The sequence below is a fragment of the Thamnophis sirtalis genome, unplaced genomic scaffold (genome assembly GCF_051295495.1).
Source record: "Thamnophis sirtalis isolate CommonGarterSnake01/CBP01778 unplaced genomic scaffold, rThaSir2_p1.2 scaffold_6, whole genome shotgun sequence".
NCBI lineage: Eukaryota > Metazoa > Chordata > Lepidosauria > Squamata > Natricidae > Thamnophis > Thamnophis sirtalis.
The window spans coordinates 133,948,908-133,974,838 of record NW_028261386.1 but is presented as its reverse complement, the minus strand read 5'-3'; the positions used below and the strand labels follow the sequence as shown (position 1 = coordinate 133,974,838).

The following is a 25,931-nucleotide window of genomic DNA, read 5'->3' as shown; positions in this document are numbered from 1 at the left end:
TGGGAGTTGAAGTCCAGACATCTTCAAGTTGCCAAGGTTGAAAAACACTGATCTAGAGCTCCTTCCAAACTCAAACTTGTGAAAAGGATCCAATTGCAGTTTAGCAACTTATGTCCCCTTTGAATGTCTTCCAAAGTTGGTTGGCATTTCCACTGTAGCTCAGCAGCAGGTACCATCTTTCACATCAAATTATATGCATTCGGTCAGAAGATATTTCAACATCAAACCATTGACATGATAAAACGACAAGGACAGCATTGCAGGGGTTCAATTTCCCTTGAAATCGAGTACTCATTTGTATTGTGCATGAATGGTAACTTTCAATAACTGTGTTTTCCAGAGCAAATGTTTAAAAAAAATTTTTTAAAAAGAAACTAGCATAAAGCATAATTAGGGTAATGTACGGCTGATGCTGAAAAGAGCTTCTCTTAACCGCTCAGATGCTCATCTGCTTTTGAAAAAGTGGTAAACTGAATTTGAGGGCTCTGAATGCCTAAATCTAACTCTTCTCTTCTATTCCTTTGATTTGTTTGCAAAAATTCCCCAGCTGCAAGGGCTTCAATAACATTGAGCAAAGAATTCATCAAGCTATTAACACAATGGCGTTCTATAAGACACTTAATTTGAATCCCCTTCTTTGTTTATTAGACATAATTTAGCATGGAAACCATGAACAAATTTAGCAGAATCTGCAGCTCTGGCAGTATATTTCTGCCTTAACAAGCAAGAGTGCAAGAATAGATATAATATATATACAACATCCTAGAACGATCCTATTTCATTGGGCTCAACATGGATAATAATAACCGTTGGCAGTAATAAGATTGCTACCTAACCGTAATTGATAAGAAGCTGGATATTTGCTGTGTAATGATAGAAATACCTTTCAGGACTTGAGCCAACTCCAATTTCTCCTCCTCCTCCTCCTCCTCCTCTTCCTCCTCCTCCTCAGGAATCTTTCAGAAAAAGTATCGACATTTAAATAGTTGATTGATTCATCTTTATTTTTTTTAAAAAATTAACTGACATGAATAGCACTAATTAAATTAGAGAAATGAATGAAATTCATCAGAGTCTAATCCTTTAAGGATTTGAGATTGTGGTTTATGCAGTTCTAGTTCTTCCTCTATCTCGTTTCCTCCTCCTCCTCCTCCTCCTCCTCCTCCTCCTCCTCCTCCTCCTCTTTATTATTTGCCATGAATGTGGGGTCAACTCTTAGCAACTATGCAGATCATCTTCATGACAATCTGTCCCTAACCAGTTAGATCTTCCAATGTTCTTTTTTCCCAATAGGTGAAAACAAGAGTATCACCCATGACATTGTACATGTGGTCCTCAACTTGTGACCACAATTGAGCCTAACATTTCTGTTGCTAAGCAAGACAATGGTTAAGTGAGGTTTGTCCCATCTGGTGACCCACTTGATCACCATTCTTTCCACAGTTGTTAAGTAGACCACTGCAGTTGTTAGTAACATGGTTGAATGAAGGTGATCTGGCTTCCCCCTTGACTTTGTTTGCCAGGAAATTGCAAAAGGTGAACCCATGTCTCTGGGACACGGCAACCATCATAAATACATGCTAATTGCCATGTGTCTGAAATTTGACCCGAAGGTTGCTGCAATGGTCGTAAGTGTAAGAAATGGTCATAAGTCACTTTTTTCAATGCTGTTGTAACTTCAAATGTTCACTAAACAATTGTTGTAAATTGATGATCACTTCTATAGCAATAGACACAGAGTACTCAGGATTGAACCATTTATTTGTTTGTTTATATATTGGACTTCTAGAACTGCCTCTCTCGTGTCACTATGGTGCTGGGCTATGTTACAAAGAATCACAAAAGTTTCTGGAGCCCCCACCCCACAAAGTGGCACATCCCCAGACTCATTTACTGGACTCCCTTCTCACTCAACCCAAACCAGCCAGATCTTCAAGGTTTCTAAATAGAAAAGGAAGTGTTAATATATAAGTATATGTTCAAGAATGAGATATAGAGTAAAAAGAATAATAGTTAGGACATGATAGTGAAGAAAAGGGAATAGGAAAGGATAAGCATAAAATTCTACCAGGGTTTGTGGGAATACCATCCTGAAAATACACCAGGTGAGAGTTGAAAAGAGATAACCACAACAGTAAAAAAGGAAAAGGAAGAGAGGAGGAAAGGGGAGAGAAGGAAGGAAGAGGAAAGGAGAGGAAGGAGGGAAGGGAGAGAAAGAGAAGGAGAGAGGGTAGGAGGGGGAAGAGGAAGAGAGGGGTAAGGGAGAGGCAAGGGAAGAAGGAAAGGGAAAGGAGAGGAGGAAGGAAGGAAGTAGAGAAGGGAGGGGGGGGGGTGAAAAGAAAAGAAAAATTAGGGTGGTGATAATACAAAATAGGTGTATGTAATTGTAGATTAAAATATTGAATATTTGGCAATAAGACCAAATGAATGAATGTGAGAAAGATCCTATTGAATCAGATGAAAGCAGGACATAAAGACAGTTATACCATCCTGCTTCCACTATCCAGCAGCTGTGGTTTTTCTTTTTCTTCTTTGACACATTGAAATGATTTTTGTCTGGGCATACATATCCCTTTTTATTATTATTTTTTCTATTTTAACTATATAAGCGGCCCAGAGTAATTTTAGTTAAATAGCCATCCAAATCTAAAATATTAAATAATAAATGTAAGAGCTAATATTTAACTATCACGACATTAAAGGATTCTAGCACTAATATTAAATCACCATAATCATATGGTTAAATAACCATTATCATAATATTTAACCATCAGTGAAATATTTGTATTATGTGTTTAGAGTTATTGTTAAACTTTAGTTTCTATTATTAGTTGAAATATACCTTATGCTTGTCCTAGCTGACTGATATATCTCTATCCACCCCCTAACAGATCAGCCGTACTCATGGTCTCCAACTCAGCAGTCCTTCAGTGAGGAAAGATATTCTCCTGTTTCAAGGAACATGAAAGGATTATCTGGCAGTCGTAATCAATCACAATTATGTTCTGCGCATACTTGTGGTTTAGCATCCCCTGAAGATTGTGAACACAGCCACGACCATCTTCATCATGGCCAGGAGTCCAGGCAATCGTATCTTCTCAGCCCAACTGAGAGTTGCCCAGTGGATCACCATCGCTGCTCACCACGAAGCTCCATCCATTCAGAATGTATGATGATGCCCATGGTTATGGGTGATCATATGTCCAGTAGCACTTTCCCCAGAATGCACTACACCTCACATTACGATACTCGGGACGATTGCACCATGTCTCACGCAAACCCTAAGGTTAACCGGATCCCGGCAAATTTGCTGGATCAATTTGAGAAACAGCTTCCTCTCCAGAGGGATGGCTTTCACACTCTGCAGTACCAAAGGACGTCAACAGCAGCGGAACAACGCAGTGAAAGCCCAGGTAGGATACGTCACCTCGTTCATTCGGTCCAAAAACTGTTCACAAAATCGCATTCTTTGGAAGGATCTTCCAAGAGCAACGTCAACGGGGCCAAGGGAGACGGCCGAGGTGACGACCATCATCACGGGCATCATTCCAAACACAGCAAAAGGAGCAAAAGCAAAGAGCGGAAGCCCGAAGGTAAGCATAAAACTGGAATGAGCAGCTGGTGGAGCTCTGATGACAACTTGGACAGCGACAGCACTTACCGCACACCCAGTGTGGTGAACAGGCACCACGTGGACCACATCTCTCATTGCTACCCTGAGGCTCTTCAGGGACATTTTGGGGATCTCTCGTTAAAGACTTCCAAAAGTAACAACGATGTGAAATGTTCGGCTTGCGAAGGTCTTGCAATGACCCCCGACGGCAAGTACATGAAACGGAGCTCTTGGTCGACCCTCACAGTGAGTCAAGCTAAGGAAGCTTATCGGAAGTCCTCTCTCAACCTAGACAAGCCTCTAGTCCATCAGGAAATAAAGGCCCCCCTGAGACCCTGCCATTACCTTCAGGTAAGTGTTGAAGTGTGGCTAACACCCTTAATTGAGGAGCAATATACCTTTTTTTAAACATTTGCAGGGCAGTTTTCTAACAGGCGTCCTTTCCCATACTTTTTGGGTCCTCCGAGGTTCATCTACACTTAGAAATAAAATACGAAGCAGATCTCACAAACTGCGGTTTTATTTGAGTCATCCATAACAAACTTTAGGTGAAAGTGAAACATAACCATCATAGTCCCATCGATCTTTTATGGCCTTAACCTCTTCTCAGAAGTAGCTCAGATACCTTCACTGAGCTTCCTCGGGGTTTTTTTCCTTCTTCTCATTAACAACACTTGCATAAGATAGCAGTGAGTGGGGGGGGGGGGCACAGGTCCTATTCCTGGTCTTTAATTACACGCTAACCAAATGGGACACAAACGTTGTTCTTTTCACCGAGGACTCTGAATGGAGCCTGAGTATCCTCGGGCGTTGTCTGTGTGTGTATTTTCTTTCCGCTCTGGCCACCAACCATGCAGGGCCAACTTTGAAAGATACTGATTGGCTTCACCTCATTCATGCAATGCGCGTATAACAAATAATACTATTTCTTTAAAAAAGAGAAAGATTGGAAAAACCGACTTTCAACTTTTATCCTGTTTTTCTATTTTTTTTTAGACACAAATAAATAAAAATAGAAAGATAAAAGATAAATGTACTGGTTGCAGTAGAGATTAGGAGAGAATGAGTAACGGAGACTTTGGAATCAGAGCTCAAGTTGCAATTTGCTTTTGACTTGGTGGGAAGTGTGAACCAGTGGCTCACACTTTAACTGACACTGGCAGCAGATCACCTGGAGTGAAAGGCTCCGTTTCCCCCTTGGCAGCTACTTCAGACAGCCCCCATTCCTAACTCTTGTTCTTCTCAGCTGATAGCTAGCTTATTTCCCCAAATAAGTTCCCCAAATGCTCCCTGCCTCAATCTGATGGGAGAGCATCATGGGGTAGTGGTTGCTGCAGGTCTTGAAAGACTTCTGAATTGGCATGTCTCAACTCTAAGAGCTCTTGCAGAAGGATGATTCTGGGGGTTAATGCTTTGCTTTGCAGCATGCAAGATCCCTTTCTTTAATTCATTTAGGCACCACCCAGTCCAAAATGATTCTGGAAGGCTCACAATACAAGACAATATAAAAACTAGACAAGATTATATAAGTAAACAAAATAATGCCCACCCAGACAATGGAATCCATCCATCCTCTATCTATCTATCTATCTATCTATCTATCTATCTATCTATCTATCTATCTATCTATCTATCTATCTATCTCTGTCTATCTATCTATCTATCTATCTATCTATCTATCTATCTATCTACCTACCTACCTACCTACCTACCTACCTACCTACCTACCTACCTACCTACCAGTGGTGGGTTCTGGATCCCGTTCCAATCGGTATGTACGCCGTAGCTGCCAGCAACGCTTCAGCAAGCCTCCGAGATGCTCCAGCTGCTCAGCGGAGTGTCATACAGGCACTGTACATGCCATGTGCCTGCGTGGAAATGCCAAAGGCTTTAAAGAACAGGTAAGGAGCTTGGGCGGGCGGGCCCTCCGGAGCACCGTACCGGAACAGCACCTGGTGCTCCAGGCAGGCTCCAGTACGCCCATACCAGGGCGTACCGCCTGCAACCCACCACTGCTACCTACCTAACATCCATCCATCCATCCATCCATCTAAATACATGTAATGGGGGGGTAGGGGAGTGTATCCACTCTAGCCCGAGACCAGGGAAAACAACCAGGTTTGCAAGGCCTTCTGGAATGGCAAGAAACAAGCAGAATTTTTTGAGTAGACCACCTAGAGATATTTTGCTTGGTTGGGTGCAGGGGTGGGTTTCAACTGGTTCGCGGCAGTCCCTGCGAACCGGTTGGTCGGCGAACCTGGAAGTAAGTAACTTCCGGGAATGGCGAAGGGCCGACCCGCCCGCCCGTGGTCCTTACCCGGTTTTGACGAGTTCTGCGCTTCCACGCATGCACAGGACGCATACAGCACCTGCGCAATCCTCCAGGAGCAGCTGGAGCATCGCACAGACACTAGTACGCATGCGTGCACCACGTGCGTGCACGAGGACGCCGCCGGCCCCGTTCCAACCGAACCGGTTGGAACGGGGCGAGAAACCCACCCCTGGTTGGGTGGCTTTTCAAGTCTAATTGAGAAAGAAAAAGAAGAGAAACTTGATTGTGCACCAAACACATTAGCAAGATCAGAGACCTGTTGTGGGAAAATTTGGGATAGGATAACATGCAGTCTCCCGTGGTCTTTAAACACGTTTCCATGCCTTGTTGGGAAGATGGTGACTGAAATTCTTGTGAAGAAACAAAAACTATTTTCCTAGAGTTCTTCTGAGTGTCGTTTGCTTCTCAACAGGACCAAAAATTCTGAACACAGGGTAAAGGCATATTGCATCAAAATGTAGAATTAATGCACACAGAGATGGCATGCAGACATAAATTACCTATAGAATACAGCTGGTGATTAGCCCCACACTTGCAAATAAAGAAGGCAGCCATTCTGATTCAGGTAAATCTTCTGCCAGGCTCTAAATTTAAAATATAAAAAATTGCTTGATGCATTAAGCAATGTGTGTACAAGGATTAACTATCTAATTCAAGAAAAGGCTTCTAAAAAACATCAACATTTATAATAAGGCATTAGAGTACTGACTCTGAGCAGATACAAACTCTACAGATGGAAAATTCAGGGTTCAGTAACTATTTGAACAAGCAGCAAAAGCATTTTGACAATTTCCTGTGTGTACATATGGGGGCTTTACTACCAATTGAAATGACACAGAGAATAAATCCAAATTGCGTCTGTCTTTACACAAAGGGATAAAACAGTCCAACCTATCAAAAACAGCACCACAAAAATCAGATTAGGAGCACAAATTGAAGTAGGGAAGAAAATGGTAAGTGAGCACCTGTCTACCCTAGATGAGTTCAAATCACCAGGACTGGATGGATTACATCCCAGGGTTCTGAAGGAACTGGAAGACGAGATCTCAGAACCACTGGACTATATCTTTCAGAGATCCTGGAGCACCAGGGAACTGCCAGAGGACTGGAAAAGAGCTGGTGTGGTTCCCATCTTCAAAGAAGGGGGAAAAAATAGATCCAGGAAACTATAGACCTATCAGCCTGATTGCAATACCGGGAAAGATTTTGGAAAAGATAATCAACTAGCGAACACCTAGAAGTAAACAAAGTAATAGCCAAAAGCAAACATGGTTTGTCAAAAACAGATCATGCCAGACTAATCTTATTGCATTCTTTGACAAAGTGACAAAATTAGTGGACCAGAGGAATGCCATCGATATAGTTTACTTGGACTTCAGTAAGGCATTTGATAAGGTACACCATAACCTACTACTAGATAAAGTGGAAGAATGTGGGTTGGACAGCATCACCACCAGATGGATTCAAAACTGGCTGACCAACCGCACTCAACGTGTAGTCCTCAATGTAACTGCATCTACATGGAGGGAAGTATGCAGTGAAGTACCCCAAGGCTCTGTTTTAGGCCCAGGACTCTTCAACATCTTCATCAATGATTTGGATGTGGGAATAAATGGGGAACTCATCAAATTTATAGATAATACCAAGCTGGCAGGAATATCCCACACTCCAGAAGACAGGCTTAAGATACAGAAGAATCTTGACAAACTTGAACATTGAGCACTATCTAATAAAATGAAATTCAATGGTGAAAAGAGTAAGGTTCTACATTTAGGCAACAAAAACGAAATGCACAGGTACAGGATAGGTGGTACCTTAGTCAATAGCAGTAACTGTGAGAGGGATCTTGGAGTCCTAGTAGACAACCATTTAAATAGGAGCCAGCCGTGGGCAGCAGCTGCCAAAAAAGCCAACACAGTTCTAGGCTGCATCAACAGAGGGAGAGAATCAAGATCACGTGAAGTGTAATACCACTTTATAATGACTTGGTAAGGCCACACTTGGAATACTGCATCCAGTTTTGGTTGCCACGATGTAGAAAAGATGTGAAGACTCTGGAAAGAGTGCAGAGAAGAGCAACAAAGATGATTAGGGGACTGGAGGCTAAAACAATGAGGAACAGTTGCAGGAACTGGGTAGGTCTAGTTTAATAGAAAGAAGGACTAGGGGAGACAGGATAGCAGTCTTCCAATATCTCAGGGGTTGCCACAAAGAAGAGGGAGTCAAGCTATCCTCCAGGGCACCTGAGGGCAGAACAAGAAGCAATGGGTGGAAACTAATCAAGGAGAGAAGCAACTTAGAACTGAGGAGGAATTTCCTGACAGTGAGAACAATTACTCAGTGGAACAGAAGTTGCCTCCAGAAGTTGTGAATGCCCCAACACTGGAAGTCTTTAAGAAGACAGCCATTTGTCTGAAGTGGTGTAGGGTTTCCTGCCTAGGCATGGGGTTGGACTAGAAGACCTCCAAGGTCCCTTCCAACTCTGCTATTGTATTGTATTGTATTGTATTGTATTGTATTGTATTGTATTGTATGAAAATGCTTCTCTGTGCAACTGGCTATATGAAACAGAGAACCAGGATTTGAGAGAAGCTGTGATTTTTATTTCCGTTTCTGGAACAAGTTACCAGAATGGAGCTACAGAGGAAAAGCTACAAACTAAAATGATACATCCTTAAGAGCTAAATTGAAATTTCACTTTCAAGAATTCTTTTTCATGCTTTCCAAATGAAAGCTCTGTAGAAAGGACGCTCCTCTTCCCCCTATTAGGCCTTGAGGGCATTTCCACTGTATTTTCCCCGCTTTCGGTTCAACCTTCAAAGCAGACTCTGATCAGCTTTTAATCAGGTTGTAAGAAGCCTATTCTACATCTCACTCTATTAGTATAAGATGTTACTTTGGCTTGCGAGAATTTTTGTTGTTGTTTTAATTGGATAATCTCCCCCCCCCACTTTGTATCTTGTCAAAACAAATAGAGGCAGACTTCCTGCATCTGTCCACCTCTGTTCTGAGATAAGTAGGGTGACACGAGGACGTGATTTGTTTTGCAAACTGGCAAATTTCCTCATGACTTCCCTCCCCCTTTTCTCCTTGACTTTCTTTTCCGTTCTCACAGACTTCAGAATTCACCTGTACACCTTAACTCGGAATCCTGTTATTTTAGGTAACCTTGCTTTGTGGTTCAGGAGAGAGCGCGCTAGAAATCAAGGAGTTTCTAAATATATCAGCACAGCTGTATTTTAACCATCTCCATCCTGTGCCAGAGTCCACAGACAGCCGCTGCAGTATATAATTACCAAGAACAGAAACCAGTAAAATCAGTGGAAGCCATAAACATTCCATTGAGTGAAACACGGGTCACATCTGGAATTCTTGTTTTATCAAACACTCGGTGTACATGTCAAGCAATTCACACTTTCTAAAGCTATTCCATTTCTTTCTCATCATCTGCTCCTCCCTCCCCCCCCCCCGCCCCTCTTCACACACTCCTTCCAGTAAGAGTCTTATAAAACACAGTTCTGAATGTTTCGTATGAGGCTTCCATAAAATAACGATTGGTGAAATGGCTTCTCTGACATTTTTGTATTATTTTGCTTTTTTCCTCCATGGACAGGTAGTTCTTGACTTACAACCATTTGTTCAAAGTTGCAAAGGCATTGAAAAAAGTGACTTGTGCCTGTTTTTTTCAAACTTTGCAGTGTTGCAGCATCCCCGTGGTCATGTGATCAAAATCCAGGCACTGAGCAACTATCTGTTTTTATGATGATTGCAGTGTCACATGGTCACCTTTTGAGAATTTCGGACAAGCGAAGTCAAAGGGGAAGCCAGATTCACTTTACAATCACGTTACTAACTTAACAGCTGCAGTGATTCACTTAATAACCGTGGTCATAAAATGGGGCAAAACTCACTTAACAACTGCCATATTAGCAATGGAAATCTTGGATTCAGTTGTGGTCAAGGACTGCCTCTATGTATCTTCTCATGGATAGAACAGTTGACCCAGGAAGAGAAAACTCTCAGAGGGGAAACGGTTCCAGCAATTAGGAAACAAAGGCTTTGTAGAAAGGCCCTTTTAAGGAAGATCAAGGGAAGAAGGTATGGTTTTTAGGAGGAGCCTTTGCAGAAAAGTAGGATGCTATAAAATAATTGTCTCAATTAATCTGCAACATCAATCCTGCTTCTTCTGCCTTCCTTCCTTCTCAGCTGTTTTCTTTGCTTAAATCACAATAATATCTTGTCAAGTGATATTGTAGGTTCTGGCCATGTTGTAACTTGGGTTTTTTCTGCAAGCTCTGGGAAAGGATCTAATGTACGGTAGGTTAAATGCCTTGCATTTCGTTTATTTTTGCTCTAGGTTACTTCTTAATAACTTTTTCATTACTTCTTGTCAGTGTAGGGTTTTTTTTTTAAATTATGCTATTTTTGAATTTTAGCCCTTTTATTACCAGAAGGGTATATAGAATGCTCTGCGTATAAGCCCCAATAAACACACAGACATCATTGTATATAACTATTTTTGTTTTCTGGACGGGAGTGTTTGCTTCGAGTCCCTCTTGACTCCTGGTGTCTCTTACGATGAGTCCCAGCCGTTTTCTTGGCAAAGTTTATTTTTCCCCCATCAGTAGTTTCCCGTTGCCTCCTTCCCAGGGCCAAGGGAGTGACTGGCCAAAAGTCACCTGCCTGGCTTCATGCCTAAGGAGGGACTAGAAAAGTCTCCCAAAGGCCTTGACCATTACCCCAAGTCGCCTCTTACGTCTCATTTACAACAGGAAATATTTAATACGCGGAGGAGAGGGGAAATTAGGCTCATTTACCCAAACACACAACATTCCACTTGGGCAATGCAAACACAGCCTCTGAAAGCATAAAGTGAAGATGTTTCTGAGCTTCCTTCTATATTAAAAATCAAAAATACAAAATTTTCAACAGCGGCTACAAACGTTTTAAGTGTATGTTTTTTTTGCATGCGTATGTTATATATATATGTGTGTGTGTGTGTGTGTGTGTGTGTGTGTGTGTGTGTGTTTGTTGTATTTGTGCTGATAAATAAATAAAGGGAGATACCCTTACCGGGAATTGAACCTGTGCTGTATATATATATATATATATATATATATATCCAAGACTGAATGTGAGCCTTCTCCTCTATGTTCCATGTCCAAAACATCCTGGTTATGAATTAAACAGTAAGACAGGACAAAGAAATGCCATCATTATGAAAGAATAGCACTGAAGGCTGAATAATATAAAGCCATGTAAAGATTTTTTAAATTTTGTCTTTTTTGTCACTTTTCACTGTTTTCCTGAATCTAGGATTATATTGTTATTCATACTAATATTGTAACTGCCTTCATAATTCTATAGCTGGGTTTTGTAACCACTGATTTTAGTAATTGTTATATAACTGTGTGTATATAGTATGTGTGTGTGGGGGGGGGGGGTATGCATATTAGAAAACAGCAAGCAAGAACAAGTGTTTAACTGAGGCCAGAAGCAGTTAGAGACTACAACTAAGTATTGGATTAAGGACTTGCCAAAATTCAGAGTCAAAAGCTAACTTGGAACAATTAAGCATTAGTTATATGCATGGACAAAGTGTTGTATATAACAATATAGGTCCATGGTATATTTAGCAATGTTTGATATTCTGTTGTAAAACTTCAATTTATCTGGAGGTGTTATTACCTGAATGATATAAATGTTTTCATTTGATTACCAGGTTGCAAATTTAGATTTCCGGAGCTAATACATCAAGCTTATTTGGGTTTCTGCTAAATCAGTCAGGCATTTCAGAAGTTTCTATCACAAGTTGGTCTTCTTTTTTCAGCCTGTTGTGTAGAACTAACATCATACCCCATTCTTTAGCAGGTACTTCTAGTTATCAAATGATTTTAAGATAGATAGATAACAACAGTTGTTGCCTATCTCAGTTTTAATTTGATCAGGAATCGTCCTCTTTTAAGGCGTTTGAAGAATCAGGGTGATAGTTTTTCCTCGCTCACTTTGACTGTATGTTTGATTTTGATTTGTGTTGTGTGAACCTAGTAATTGCTCTTTATAAATCAAGGTTTATGTCTTGTAACACCCCCCTTTCTGAAGTAAGAAGTTGTCTGTAAGTGGTTCTATCGTGTTTTTGTTCTATATTCATATTTTGAATTGCAGGTCTAGGAATTGCCCACATGGGCAACTTATCGTTTAGTTTGTGTTGATATTTTTTTCCAGACCTGCAATAAAGCATTTCTTAAAATATGATTTTTAAAATTCTTATCCAATTTTTTGTTAAATAACAAATAAGCATGCCAACCATATACCAAATCATGTCCCTCGATATTCAATATTCTATCATTGGTTAAATGGGTCCAGTCACTAATTGCAGATAATGCCACTGCATCATAATATAATTTTAAGTTAGGTAATTTCAATCCTCCTCTTTCACGTACATCTTGCATTATTTTCATCTTTACCCTTGGCTTCTTTCCTGCCCATACAAATTTGTTGATATGTCTTGTGGCTAATTGTGCTTTCATTAATAAATATTAAACAAACAGTGGTACACCACAAACGGCAAAGCAAGCAGTATAGATTACTACACCATACCACATCATGATTCGGTAAACAATCGTCTGCATTTTACCCCATCAAATATTCCTGGAATTTTGTACTTAGTTAATAGCTGAAGTCAAATCTAACCTTTTGGTAACGTCGAGTACTTAGTTGTTATTTGCAACAGGTTGTTTAAAGGGCCCCACAGCAATGTCAGGTTTATTTCTGTTTTGTGCTTGTTGTAATACCTGTCCCAGGTACCTCAAGATGAATGGGGAGGTTACCCTGCTGATGGTAAAGATGAGGAGATTCCCTGCAGAAGGATGAGAAGTGGAAGTTATATTAAAGCCATGGGAGACGAGGAAAGTGGAGATTCTGACAGTAGCCCCAAAACGTCACCAAAGATATCAGCCCACCCGGAATCCTTGTTAAAATCTATTGGACAAAGAGCCCTTGGTGATCACCAGAAGTAAGCCTTTTTCTCAAAGCTTTTTTTCCTATTTTATTCCTACTATTTCTTCATCTTCTACTTCAGCTGATAATGTTCTAAAAATAATGTTGGTTGGATATAAACTTCTTCGGATTAAGCTGATGCTTTTTATTGCTGGCGAAAAAAATAATTTCTTACTCTGTAACAACTAGCCATTGCGTTCCTAAGGCAAAGGTTAAGTGTCTAGTCCAGTGTTTCTCAACCTTGGCAACTTGAAGATGTCCGGACTTCAACTCCCAGAATTCCCCAGCCAGCGAATGCTATGGTAGATAGTTTCATGTTTGAGCAGAGGCTATGCTGACTCTGTAAACCGCTTAGAGAGGGCTGAAAGCCCTAAGAAGCGGTATATAAGTCTAACTGCTATTGCTATATTGCTATTTGCTATTGGACTGGAGGACCTCCAAGGTCCATTCCAACTCTGTTATTCTGAAATGCCAAAACATGTCGGGGCCGATCGAATTGAAAAGCAACCAGTTCTTATCTCTCCCCGCTGGCTTCAGAATTGTGGGCCCTTTAGAGCAGTGTTTCCCAACCTTGGCAACTTGAAGATGTCTGGACTTCAACTCCCAGAATTCCCCAGCCAGCATTCGCTGGCTGGGGAATTCTGGGAGTTGAAGTCCGGACATCTTCAAGTGGCCAAGGTTGAGAAACACTGGTCTAGTCACTATTCAAAGTATAAAACACCTGAATGTTGATCAGTTAGTTTGGAGTACTTTAAAAAATATAAAGAGATGGGGGCATAGCCATCTGACTATGTTAAAATACTACCTACTGTTCTTTGAATTGGCGGAAAAGTGTGGCAGCCTTACTGCCAAACGCCATTCTCCCTCAATAATGAGGCCAGTCACCAGTGCTGTCCATGCGGTTTTAATTCAGAACGAGGTACAGAAAGGGAGTGATTGATACCCTCTCTTGTTCATTCTTCTTAAAGGGATATAAAGTGTGGATGGATGCTTAGTGTTTAGGCACCTTTGAGTTGCGTAATTATAGGTTGCAACCATAGAGACGCCCCCATGCTTGGGTTCCATCAGTTGGGAATTTTCTGAAAACAGATCTACTATTTTTCAGGTGTCCAAAAATAGATTGGCTGACAGGACATAAGACCCTAAGAGGGGCCAAGAGTGAAGTACTAGAGAGTGATTAGTAAGGAAGCTAAGAGAGAGATGCCTGAGAGACGGAATCTTTCACTTCAGGTGTCTATGCACTAATGTATCAAACCATAGATACGGGGTTCACAATGAATCTTTTGTTGCTTTGAAACCCCATATCTCCATCAGCTTCTTGCTTACATCATAGAGAGCAGTCCTTTGACAAGGAGAGTTTGAAGCCTCTCCCAAGGCCCTGACTGAACATCCTTTGTCTTTGTCTCGGAATAGAGTCAGAATATTTATTCTGTAAGACATTTGAAAGCTAGATGAAGCAACAAACCCAATTAAGTTGGTCAACTGGTTGCTGAGAATGCAAGTGAAGGGAATCCTCTCTTTGCTATGAGGGTTTCCTTGACTAGGAGAAGAGAAAATATACAATCTTAACACCCTTCTTAAGCTTCCATCATTGTTTTTCAACTTCAGTTGAAAGGCAAAATAGACATGGTGTATATATTTTTACGAGGCGAAATGGAGGGATGGCTCTCCAGTTACAATTTCTTTCCCTCAGAGTTAATCGCACCTTTTAAATGGGAGGTAAATGTGGTCTGTCTCATAGTGTGCAGACTGATACAACTTTGTGTCTTTTAAGAAGGAAAAATCAAAAATGTATTTACAAGTCCAGCCCTCCCGCAAAGAAGCTTGCCAAATACTTAGAGATTCTTCTTTTAGCTTTGCCTTGGAAAGGTCCTTCCGTTTCTTAGCTGCTCATTGGGGAATACCGTCAAAAGCCTTCGGATCTCTGCCTTTCATAGCCCAGGAAGCCCCTGTCAGCCACTGTATTTCTGTATCATCCTTGACATTTAAAAACCATAGACTTTACTGAAGAGATAAAGTTATTCATTGTTCAAGGAGAAGCTGGGATGAATGGAAGGTATTCATACATCCACTGAAATCAACTTCTGAGGCAATTCTTTTTTTTTTTTTGAAGACTGCCATTTTAAATGAAACAAATATTAGTCAAATTAGGCAATGCTGTTAGTCTGCTAATGAGGAAAAAAACCTGTCTGTTTGGAGAAGATAAATTGTGCAGTTCCTTTGAACATCCAAGACAGGGTCGTCAACAGGAAAAATAATTACCAATTTGAAAATTGTGAATCAATTTACCACAAAGAAGTCCGATATTCAATAGCATCAAAGGAGCTCAGTCAACTGCAGGGAAGAAGTGCATTACAGGTTTGCAGTTTTAAGTTTTACAAAAGTCAAAATATTAACAGGAAAAAGGAAAAGTGTCTGAATTGAAGTAATATCCCATGTGTGGCATTTTGAGAATTACATTACCTAGCACAGCAAGTAAGTTATCATAGTCTAAGAAATCAGATTACTGCTGCTACAATAAAATATTACGTTGTCTGAGAAGTGCCAGGCTGCCTTGCTTCTCCAGCTATATTCTCGAATCAAGTTTTTGCTGTTTGACTGTCTTTTACATGTGTGTGTAGAACTCCAGAGAAATGTAGGACAAGCTGTAAATCTGCTGATCATGAGCTGGTGGCAGACAAGTGGTTGAGGAGCTGTGTCTGTTACTTGCAATCCTCAAATTTATCTTTTAAACCCCTTATTTTCGTTTTTAATGAAGAGGAACTTTAGGGAGTTGACCAGGTAATTGGTGAAGGAGCATTAAATTCAGGTTAAAGGGAAATGAGGTCCTCAACTATGTGTTTTCAGGAGGTAGGAATTATCGGCCACTCTTTCTAAATAACGTCACATTTTTTGATGCTGAAGAAATCTGAATCCAATTATCAAGCATCACCTGCCCACCTATTGCCTGCATAATCTCTAAGGCAGCTGGCTGGGGAAATCATGAATAGCCCATTTCTATGCACCCCTCAGCATAAATGGATCATCTGCTCATTGGCCACCAGCCACATTCCTCCAGAATGGACTTTAATGAAGTCTTCCATGGTCTGTGCCAGTCTCCTTTTCAGCTCCCCATCTTCACAAATACCTTTACAAAGCCTTTCCAAGGCCTCAAATGCTTGTGTTGGCCAAAACAATTGTGGCAAAAAAGTAATCCTCATAAGAAGTGCATGAATCAACATTGGTCCCTTCAGGGAAGAGTGTGGCGGAGAAGAATGAACTAACTTGTGGAAAAAGCTTAGCATATTTTTCCAAATTATTATTTTCTCCAAATGTCTTGGGGAATAAAATTGGCACAGAATGCATTAATTATTACATCCTTCCCTACAAAACAAAATGTGAAGGTGCTTAATTTTTCAAAATTATTAGTTGTACGTTTTACCTTGAAAATTTTTATTAATCATTTGGTCTCTAAAGAGACATTGGTACAATGAAAAAGATTGTAATTCTTTGAAAAATAGAAATGTCAATAAAGTGAACACAGGGCAAATTTAAATGTAATCTTTTAACCGAGTCAGTTGCTTGTATGCCTCCCTGTTAAAAGTTTCATTGATTTTAAGGAAAATAGGGGATACATCTGTGTTAATCTAATAGTTCATTTTATTGGACTCAAAATCTGACCGACTATATTATCCCAAAATTGCAAAACTTCAGATGGTCCCAAGAGTGCATTGAATAGCTAGGATTTCCAATAGCTCTTTGCTGCCAGTTGTTGCTACCCTGGATATTTACAATTCAGGTCTAGGTGGCCTAGTAAAATAGCAACTTGAGCCAACATCTTCATCCCTTAAATTTTAATGGGTCAGTACTCTTCATGCAGCTGCTCCGAAAGATAGTTTGTAAAATGGAGAATGTAGTAACTTTCATTCTGATGGGAACACTTGAGTTGAATCTGCTTTGCAGCATTCTAGTTGCAGCCCATAATAGCAGTTATGATAACTCATAATTCTTAGTACTGTATTTGGCTTTGAAATGTTAAAGACCAGATGCTGCTCTGAGACTGCTCAAGTCTGTTCTCTTGAGATTCTATTGTTGAAAAGGCTACGCAGAGAAGTATTCTCAGCCACTGCTTTTCAGCTACAGATTTCCCTTCCAAACTATTTCTTGTTGTGTTCTTACGTTTCCCTAGAAAAGGCCTGATAGCAAATGAAGAAAGAACCAAACATTAATGGCATCTGCTGGATTGTACAATTCTTTCTTTCTATATGACATTCCCTTTGATCTTCCTAAGATCTGTACGTATGCGTGCATGCGCCATGGAGAAAAAGGAGCAATGCTAAAGTTTCCCAGAGATAGCCGAAGAGTCAGGTGATGCTAAAGACTGCATGGAACTTGGTTTCCGGTCCAGGGTTAATGACTTCAGTCTGACAATCAGAGCACTCTTCAGTTGCAGAGACAAGGCCAAACGCTAGATCCATAAGTGGAACACTGTGGATAATATCTTGTGGTTTTACAGGGCTTAGGTTGAACAGAGACTGTAACAGAACTTGAACAAGGGTTAGTAGAGGGCAAAGGGGACCCAACGGTAATAGGAGCCACTCGAGGCTATGACTCCTACTTTGGGTGAGTGGCTCCTAACAGCTCCCAAGGACAATATCAGAGCTTTCTGTCCAGAAGAGTACAGTGCTAGGAACCGCTAAGATATTGCACAAATCCTGCAAACTCCCAAGCCTCTGGCAGAGGACCCGAGATGGAGGGAGACGCATAACATTCATAGGGGTAAGAAGGGATTTTGCTTGGGGTGGGGGTTGGTTTTTTTTTTAAAAAAAGAATCATAGATAGCTCATGTATAGTTCATTAAGTACAGAACACCTGAAGAGTTAGAGATCCTCTCAGCTCCTTACATTTCCTTTACTTTTGGCCAGTTTGAAAATCTAAGCTTCTGGCCTTGTTAATAATTTTTTTTTCTAACAGAAATTTTCACTGTCTGCAATCCAAGAGGAGAGCCCGAAAGTATAGAATAAGAAAAGAAAACAGGGCAAAATCATGACGTTAATCGAAGGTGTTCTCTCAAGCAAAGATAACTTTAATCTTTGCCATTTAATGATTATTTTTTTTGCTTGCTTCAAGGGTGGATTGTAATTTCTACAAACTAATTGACTCCCTTCTTTTATCATATAATATCCAGGTAGTTAAATGAAGATTATTTAAGATGTATTTCTGAGAAAGCCAGAATTTTAAGCTTTGGATTGAATAGCATGGCTGGGCAGAAAAGAGATGGCTTATTTTTCTTACATTCAAACCCAAAGTAGTTTTGAATGAATTTGAAAGTATTAAATCGTTCCAATACAGTTTACATGAATTAGATGAATTAGAAAATGCTTAATGTGAACAACTTTTCTTTGTGATGTACACTTTTCCACCTCTCCCTTGCTTTGTGGATGAAAACAGATCACCTCTGCCACACAATGGTTGTAAAATAGATATGGCAAGGGAAATAACATGATCTTCTGTCTTTTTTTAAGAACGGTTCTTTCTGAATTAGTGTACACCCAGGTGTGACCTGTGTATTTTCACATCAATTTTTTAAGATACAAGTAAAAGCTAGTGGTGGGTTCCTTCCAGTTTGGACCGGTTCAGCATGTGCAGAACAATTTATTGCACTGCGCATAAACGTGCAGTGTGCATCAAGCGTGGACATGAGCAAACCGGCAGTAGTGCTGGCTGGAACCCACCCCTGGTAAAATCTCCCTCCCTGGAACTGTGGGCCTCCTTTCTAGACTAAACGAGCAAATGCTTTATGAATGTTTAAAACCAAAAGGGAGGCCAGTATTGTAAAAGTTCATTTAATAAAATCTGCTGTGTGTTTTACAAGCATGAAGATCTATTCAGACCTATTCAGTAACAATAGAATTATTAAATAGAATTAACCGTACAAGACAGAATGTTGATATCCTGATTCTATAATTCTGTAGCTTGATAGGAGAATAGGAACTCAATTCTCTCATGGCCTTAAGAAATATTATTAATTAAAATTAAAATGCTAAACCTCTAAGGTCACTTTCCCAACGAGAACTTATTAAAAAGAACAAGAAAAGGAGCTAAACTATATTTCAGACATAATAAGTGCTTATAAGTGTGTCCATCAAGCTAGGTGATTTTTCCATTCTTAACGTGCTTCTAAAATTACATGTGTTCAAGGCATTTAAATTCCAGTGGGAAATTTAAGTGTTTTTTAATTTGATTTTGTTGACAAAATTGCTAATGTTTACACAATCTGGTGCATTTTAAATATATAAATCAGGAGGCTGTACCTTATTTAGTCTAAATTTGAATTCTAAGAGATGTTAAAGAAATTTATTTCCAGAGCTTGAAATTCCGCCTGCCTATAAAATCCTTTGACATATATTAGTTTTACTCCCATTATATTAATGAAGAGAAGGTGAATCCTTAAAAAATTTCCCTCCTTGTTTCTCCCAGCTTGATTAGCATTTATAGCCTCAAAAGCCCTTTTATGGCAGCCTTACCAGAGGTGGGTTCCTACCGGTTCGGCCTGGTTCAGCCAAACCGGTAGTGGCTTGTAAGCCTGGGTGGCAGAACCGGCAGCGACCCAGGCTGGACACGCCTCCAAACCAATTCCCAGTCGCCACTGTCACTGCGGTCACCACCGGCATCTTTTTTTTGAGTTCTGCACCTGCGCAGAACAATTTTTATTGAACTGCGCATGCGTGCAAAGCGCACATTCAGCGTGCACACAAGCGCACCGGCAGTAACGCTGGCCAGACCCCACCTCTGGGCCTTACCTGATATACCTTGATGAGACACACAGTGTGTCTTACGTCAAGGCAAGGCTACGAACTAGGTATTCATATTAAAACACCTAAATATCTCTTTTTACTCTCTCTCAACAGTCCCTGCCTATTAAGTAAAAAAATTGTTCACCTGCTGCATAAATAATATGGTTAATTCACCTCCAGTATTAACCATCTTATTCCTAAAAAAAAAGAAGATTCACCTCCAGTATTAACCATCTTATTCCTAAAAAAAAGAAGCAGCAAACAAATATTATAAATATTAACCTTACATTAACACCTATGTCTATTAAATTTTAAAAAAATAACTCACTCTGGGATGCTTTGTTTCCAAATATAAATCAAACTAGAGTCATGAGAAAATGGATTAGATTTATTTGTACCTTATTCTGAACAGCAGGGTCATCTTTGATCCACTTTTGGAAAGAGTATACCATTTGAAGGCTCCTTCCACAATAATGTTCCTCTTTTAAAATTATTTGATTTTCCAAGTATACATGCTGTAAAACTAATAAATCCCATCTCTATACTTGGGGTATAAGAATTTGCTAGAATAACGTTCATAGAAATAGAATAGAATAGAATAGAATAGAATAGACTGTAAAGTACAGTAGAATAGAATATAGAATAGAATAGAATAGAATAGAATAGAATAGAATAGAATAGAATAGAATAGAATAGAATTCTTTATTGGCCAAGTGTGGTTGGACACACAAGGAATTTGTCTTTGGTGCAGAAGCTCTCAGTGCACATAAAATAAAAGATATCAAGAATCATAAGATGCAACACTTAATGATAGTCATAGGGTACAAATAAACAATCAGGAAACAATCAATATCAATATAAATCGTAAGGATACAAGCAACAAAGTTACAGTCGTGCAGTCATAAGTGGGAGGAGATGGGTGATAGGAACGATGAGAAGACTAATAGTAATAGTAATGCAGCTCTAGTGCAGTGTTTTTCAACCTTGGCAGCTTGAAGATGTCTGGACTTCAACTCCCAGAATTCCCCAGCCAGCGAATGCTGGCTGGGGAATTCTGGGAGTTGAAGTCCAGACATCTTCAAGTTGCCAAGGTTGAAAAACACTGCTCTAGTGAATAGTTTGACAGTGTTGAGGGAATTACTGGAAGTACTGGAACCTCTAAGAAATGAATAAAATATTTCAGGGTTGCCCATAAGCTTTTCCATCATTGTTTATTAAGTTCCCAACATTGGCCTCTTACAAATATGTGAGCAAAAATGTTATTAATTAACAGAAGCCAAAGAACTAGCTATACTTCATCTACTGTTGACATTAAAAACACAAATCAGTGATGCATCATTTGGAGAATTCTATTATGAAATGTTGATGTTTTAGGGAGATGGTATTTCACAAGCCCAAATGTATTTGACAGCCGGGTTGGTTATCCATAAATCCTTTTTTTTCTGACAATGGTTGCTCAACAATGACTCTTTGAAGTTGCATTTCATGCTGTTCCTTGAAGAAGCAAAAGGCTTCTTGTCCAATTATTTCTGTCCCAATTGGCAAACTCTTTCGTAGCTGTTGTCAGTCTCTTTTCCTTGATTGGTTGACAACATCACTTTTAGATTGGCTTTCCAGGTAAGGGCAGTTTCCAAAGTGGATTTGTCTTTCTGCAGAGAGACGTTTTACCTTCTTCGCTTTCAGTGATACAGATGTTCAGAATATATTGTCTATATATTAAGGCTTTGGGAAGCAAAAAGCCAGCTGTAGCACAGATAAGCATGAATGTATACTGAAACCCAGAAATACTTGATAATATTTCTGCTTATTCTTCCTCCCCTTGACAAAGAGCCAAATGTGTTTTCAGATTCATTTTAAAATTGTGGTAGGCTATGATGTTGGAATCTATGATTCGAATTCTGAAAATCACATAAACAGCCCCAGAGTTTGAGAATATTATATATAAAAGATAAATGGTGTGTAAATGTATCCTAATTTAAGATGCTTTTGGTGAAAAGAGAAGTTAGAATGAGATGCTGTAGTTACAGTCAGCAATCCGTCTTAGTAAGGAATGTCTACTACTGACTTACATTTTGCATAAACAGAATAAACTAGATAGGACACAATATATTGGAAGAGTTTGCTGGTGATGGAGAAGTTTTTAGAGAGATTGAGGAAAAAGCCATGAGATTAGGTTAGCATTGACCTTTAAAACCACAGTTAGTGTCAACTCTCTAAAATTCCTAATATTCAATCTTAACTGCATTATCCAAACATAGCAGCCACATTTATTCTCTATTGTTTCATCAGTTTATCAAATGTTGATGATTATTTTAGAGATTTGAATTTGCAGAACAGAGAACTCCCAATTTTTGGGCTTTCATAGCATTGCTTTTAAAAAAAAACAGATGGTATGAGTGCATTTAGTAATTAGAGAAAAGCAAATCAGTGTTTATATTTCTTAAAATTCTCCATTTGTTCTTGTATTTACATACTGCACTTTTTTGTGCTTTCAAGTAAGTGTTGACTTCTGATGACTACCTGCAGCAGCCTCTGTTATTTGATACTTTGATACTAAAATAATTAATGGAACTAATTTGGAATAAAAAGAATATTCTAAACTATAACAGGATATTTTTAAAAACATAAGTCAATTGAGAATTAATCTGTCTTTTGAGATGAACCCTGGAATCTAAACAGAAACCCACCTTCTCTCAGGTGGCTCTAAATGCCTAAATAATCCGTCCTTCATCTTCCAATAGTACAAATGTTTCCCAGAGAGTCACCTAGTGATTCTGATCATATTAACATAGCTTATTCACTTAAAGCTGAACCTGGAACATCTGGCAATGCAAATGGCCTGCGAGTGCATCATATTGCAAAGATAAGGAAGTATAGAAAGGAAAGATTAGTTAAGTTTGATGTCTTGTTGCAATGTTAGCAAAAAACTTCATGATGAAGATATTGCTGTTGATGAGATTACATAGATATAAAGTTTATATCTTACCTTTTCTCCATCAGTTCAAGGTATCTTAATTGGGATTATTCCTTCATTTTATACTCACAACAACCACCCTGCCAGGAAGGGTGACCTGAGAATGACTCACCTAAAATCTTCCAGTGAGTTTCCATGGCAGAAGGTTGACTGTAATATTCCTATCTTAATCAGTTTACTGCAGTGACTCTCATGTGCCTATGCAGGTGGCACTGAGAGGCATCATGCTTTTAATACAGTGTTTCTCAACGTTGGCAACTTGAAGATGTCCGGACTTCAACTCCCAGAATTCCCCAGCCAGCGAATGCTGGCTGGGGAATTCTGGGAGTTGAAGTCCGGACATCTTCAAGTTGCCAACGTTGAGAAACACTGTTTTAATATATAGCCATTAAGTCTGTTAATGATTGGTAGCCTAATCCCATTTGATAACATTATATTTGGTGGTAATAAGACCAGTAAAGTTTTTTATCTACATAACTATGTGCTAATTAAATAAATGCTCCCTTTTTATATCTCTTCCATCAGCCAGTTTCATTGATGAGTCTAGTTATCAGAGGAGGAGGAAAAAAGAATTCTAATTCTGTTTTATCCATATGATGGGTAATTTTATACATCTCTTATCATACCCACCCCGCTGAATTGTATTTTCTGAATGAAAAGGCACAAATTATCGCGGAATCACAGTGCATTACAAGATTGGCAGCTTTATTTTCAGTTTCTTTCCTAAAAGTCACATCAAGATATTGTGCTTCATCATAATGATACAGATGGACTGGTATTCTCATTAAGCTTTCCATGACAACTCTAGAATTCTATTTTAGTCAGTCCATTACCGTTCCCCATCCCATCAGCCTGTAGGTGGAGGTAGAATATTGTGTCCCCATATGCATTATCCTGACTCATCTTCTTAATATCTGTTCTCTCTGTTTGAATATGTCCGCTTGGAATTCATTATTGTTCCTTTTTTTAAATTCCAACCACCCTGAATAATTTAGCACCCCCAACTTGGTCATCTCAGTGCTCACTTCTGACTCCAGATCATGTATGAAAAACACCAACCGCACTAATCCCAATATTGATCTTTGCATCTCAGATGGAGAGAAACATCCATTTATTCCTACTCTCTGCTTTTTGTCCTTTAACCAGTTACCGATCCATAAGAGAGCTTCTTCTTATCACATGACTGCTAACTTTGCTCAGGAATCTTTGGTGAGGGGTTTTGTCAAAGCCTATTGAAAGTTCAAGTAAGCTATATCTTCTGGATCAACCCTATCTACATGCTTGTTGACACTGGCAAAGAACTCTTCAAGGTTAGTGAGAATAGGATTTATCTTTGCAAAAGCTCTTCTTTAGCAAGACTTGTTCTAAATGCTGATATTTCTTTTGTGGAGGAGGTGGGCTTCCTTTTCATTGTCATCCTTTGCTGAGAAAACTTTCTTTTCAGTTATAACTTCCATGATGAGGCTCCTTAACTGTGCTGGTAGCCACTTAGATCTGGTAGTATCTTTCCAAACTGTAGCACATATTCTAACAGAGCGCTTATTATTGTATATTTGACAAAACTCAAAGATTATAGAAAGCACTTCTAAACTAAACTCAAATTTTATGTAACTTTTAATTTCTTTTTAAAATTTATCTCATTTACTTTCCTCCCTGAAAACAAATGTTAGTAATTTTCTACTTCACAATGTTCTATTTATATGTAAGTGGCTTCTTTAAAGTGTTGTCAATAAATGCAACATACATGCCAGAACCCCTGGAAGCACATTTCTGGCATTTCATCTAAAGTGGTGCACATCCCTAATTTTCACCTTTATCTTTTTGGTATGTTTTTTTCTGAAAGATGCTCCTTAGTATTCCCCAGAATTCAGTTTAGCAGTGGCACATGTATGTGTTTGAATACTAATATTCTGGGATCTTTAGGTTAAAACAGAGCTTATCATACATACATACATACATACATACATACATACATACATACATACATACATACATTAATTCGTTCGTTCGTTCATTCATTCATTCATTCATTCATTCATTCATTCATTCATTCATTCATTCATTCGATTTCAAGGCTATCCAACTCCAAAACATTCTGAGCAGCTTATAATTTTAAAAGAATATTGTACATAATATAAAAACATCATCACCCAAACTAGCCATACAAATAACTAAAAATCACCAGCGTCTTCACAAGTACTGTAACCCCAGGCCTGGCAACAGAGTCAAATCTTTGCAGACATAAAAAAAAAACATATAAAGGATGAGAACCATATGTATCTCTAAGAGGGTTGCTATTCCAGAGGGTGGCAGCGGCAACAGAGAAAGTATATCTTCTCTGCATGATAATATTTCATTTTTTTAAAAACCCTCTAGAATGTACTATTCTGTCCAATCGTCCTGTAGTAAGAAACATCCATTACTATCTGCACCTCTGCTTTTGGCCCCTGTTGTAGCTCCCAGCTGATCTTCAAGGATAGCCCCATGTGGATCACATTGCAATAGTCCAGTCATGAGGTGAGTAGGGTGTGAGTGACCTTCTGAAGAACCTCCAAGCTGCAGAAAAGGCACAACTGCCTATGAGGAGGGCTTTCCTAGCCAAGCTGCAATTTAAATAATTACAGATTCAGGAGGACCCTTAAATTATAATCTAGTCTAAAATGGGGAAGTGCAATCCCTTTGAGTCTCAGGTTTGAGCCTGATTCTGTTTTTCTCCATCCTAACCCAAAGAGCCTTCGGACGTAACTTTCATGCATTGACAGGTTCACATGCACAGTCTGAAGTTTTACACAATTGAATATCATCAACTGGACCCCAGACTGACAGATCTCACCTAGTAGTTGGATGTAGTTGTTAAACAAGAGGAGTGAGAAAGTCCAGTCCTGAGATACTATCCCCCTCCAATGGAGAGCTGTAGGTTTTACTTCATCTCCATCCTTAGCAACACTGATCAGAACCAATCAGGAGAAGAAGGCCATACACTGTAGCACAATACCCACAACTCCTGAGCTCTGCATCAAGTCCACAAGGATACCATAGTTGATGGTATATGGAAAATATTGAGATCAATGAACACAATGTTGGATGCATCATCTCCATCCCAGCTCCATCAAAGGTAATTAGCAATGCTATTTTGATCTTGTATCCTGGCTCAAGGTCTGTTTGGAATGGATCCAGATAATCCATCTTCTCCAAAACCTTTGGCAGCTGCTGTTAAAATACTTTCCCTTCAACTAC

The 25,931-nt window shown here is 39.4% G+C and overlaps 1 protein-coding gene across 1 annotated transcript in view; it reads left to right on the top strand.

Moving 5' to 3' along the window:
• Positions 1 to 25,931, top strand: part of DLGAP2 (DLG associated protein 2) — a 313,806-nt gene that overhangs the window by 231,886 nt on the left and 55,989 nt on the right. The window contains exons 5-6 of the mRNA XM_087718987.1: positions 2,892 to 3,964; positions 12,749 to 12,960. Coding sequence (XP_087575113.1) covers positions 2,963 to 3,964; positions 12,749 to 12,960 — 1,214 coding nt within the window. The 5' untranslated portion in view covers positions 2,892 to 2,962. The remainder of the gene's footprint in view (positions 1 to 2,891; positions 3,965 to 12,748; positions 12,961 to 25,931) is intronic.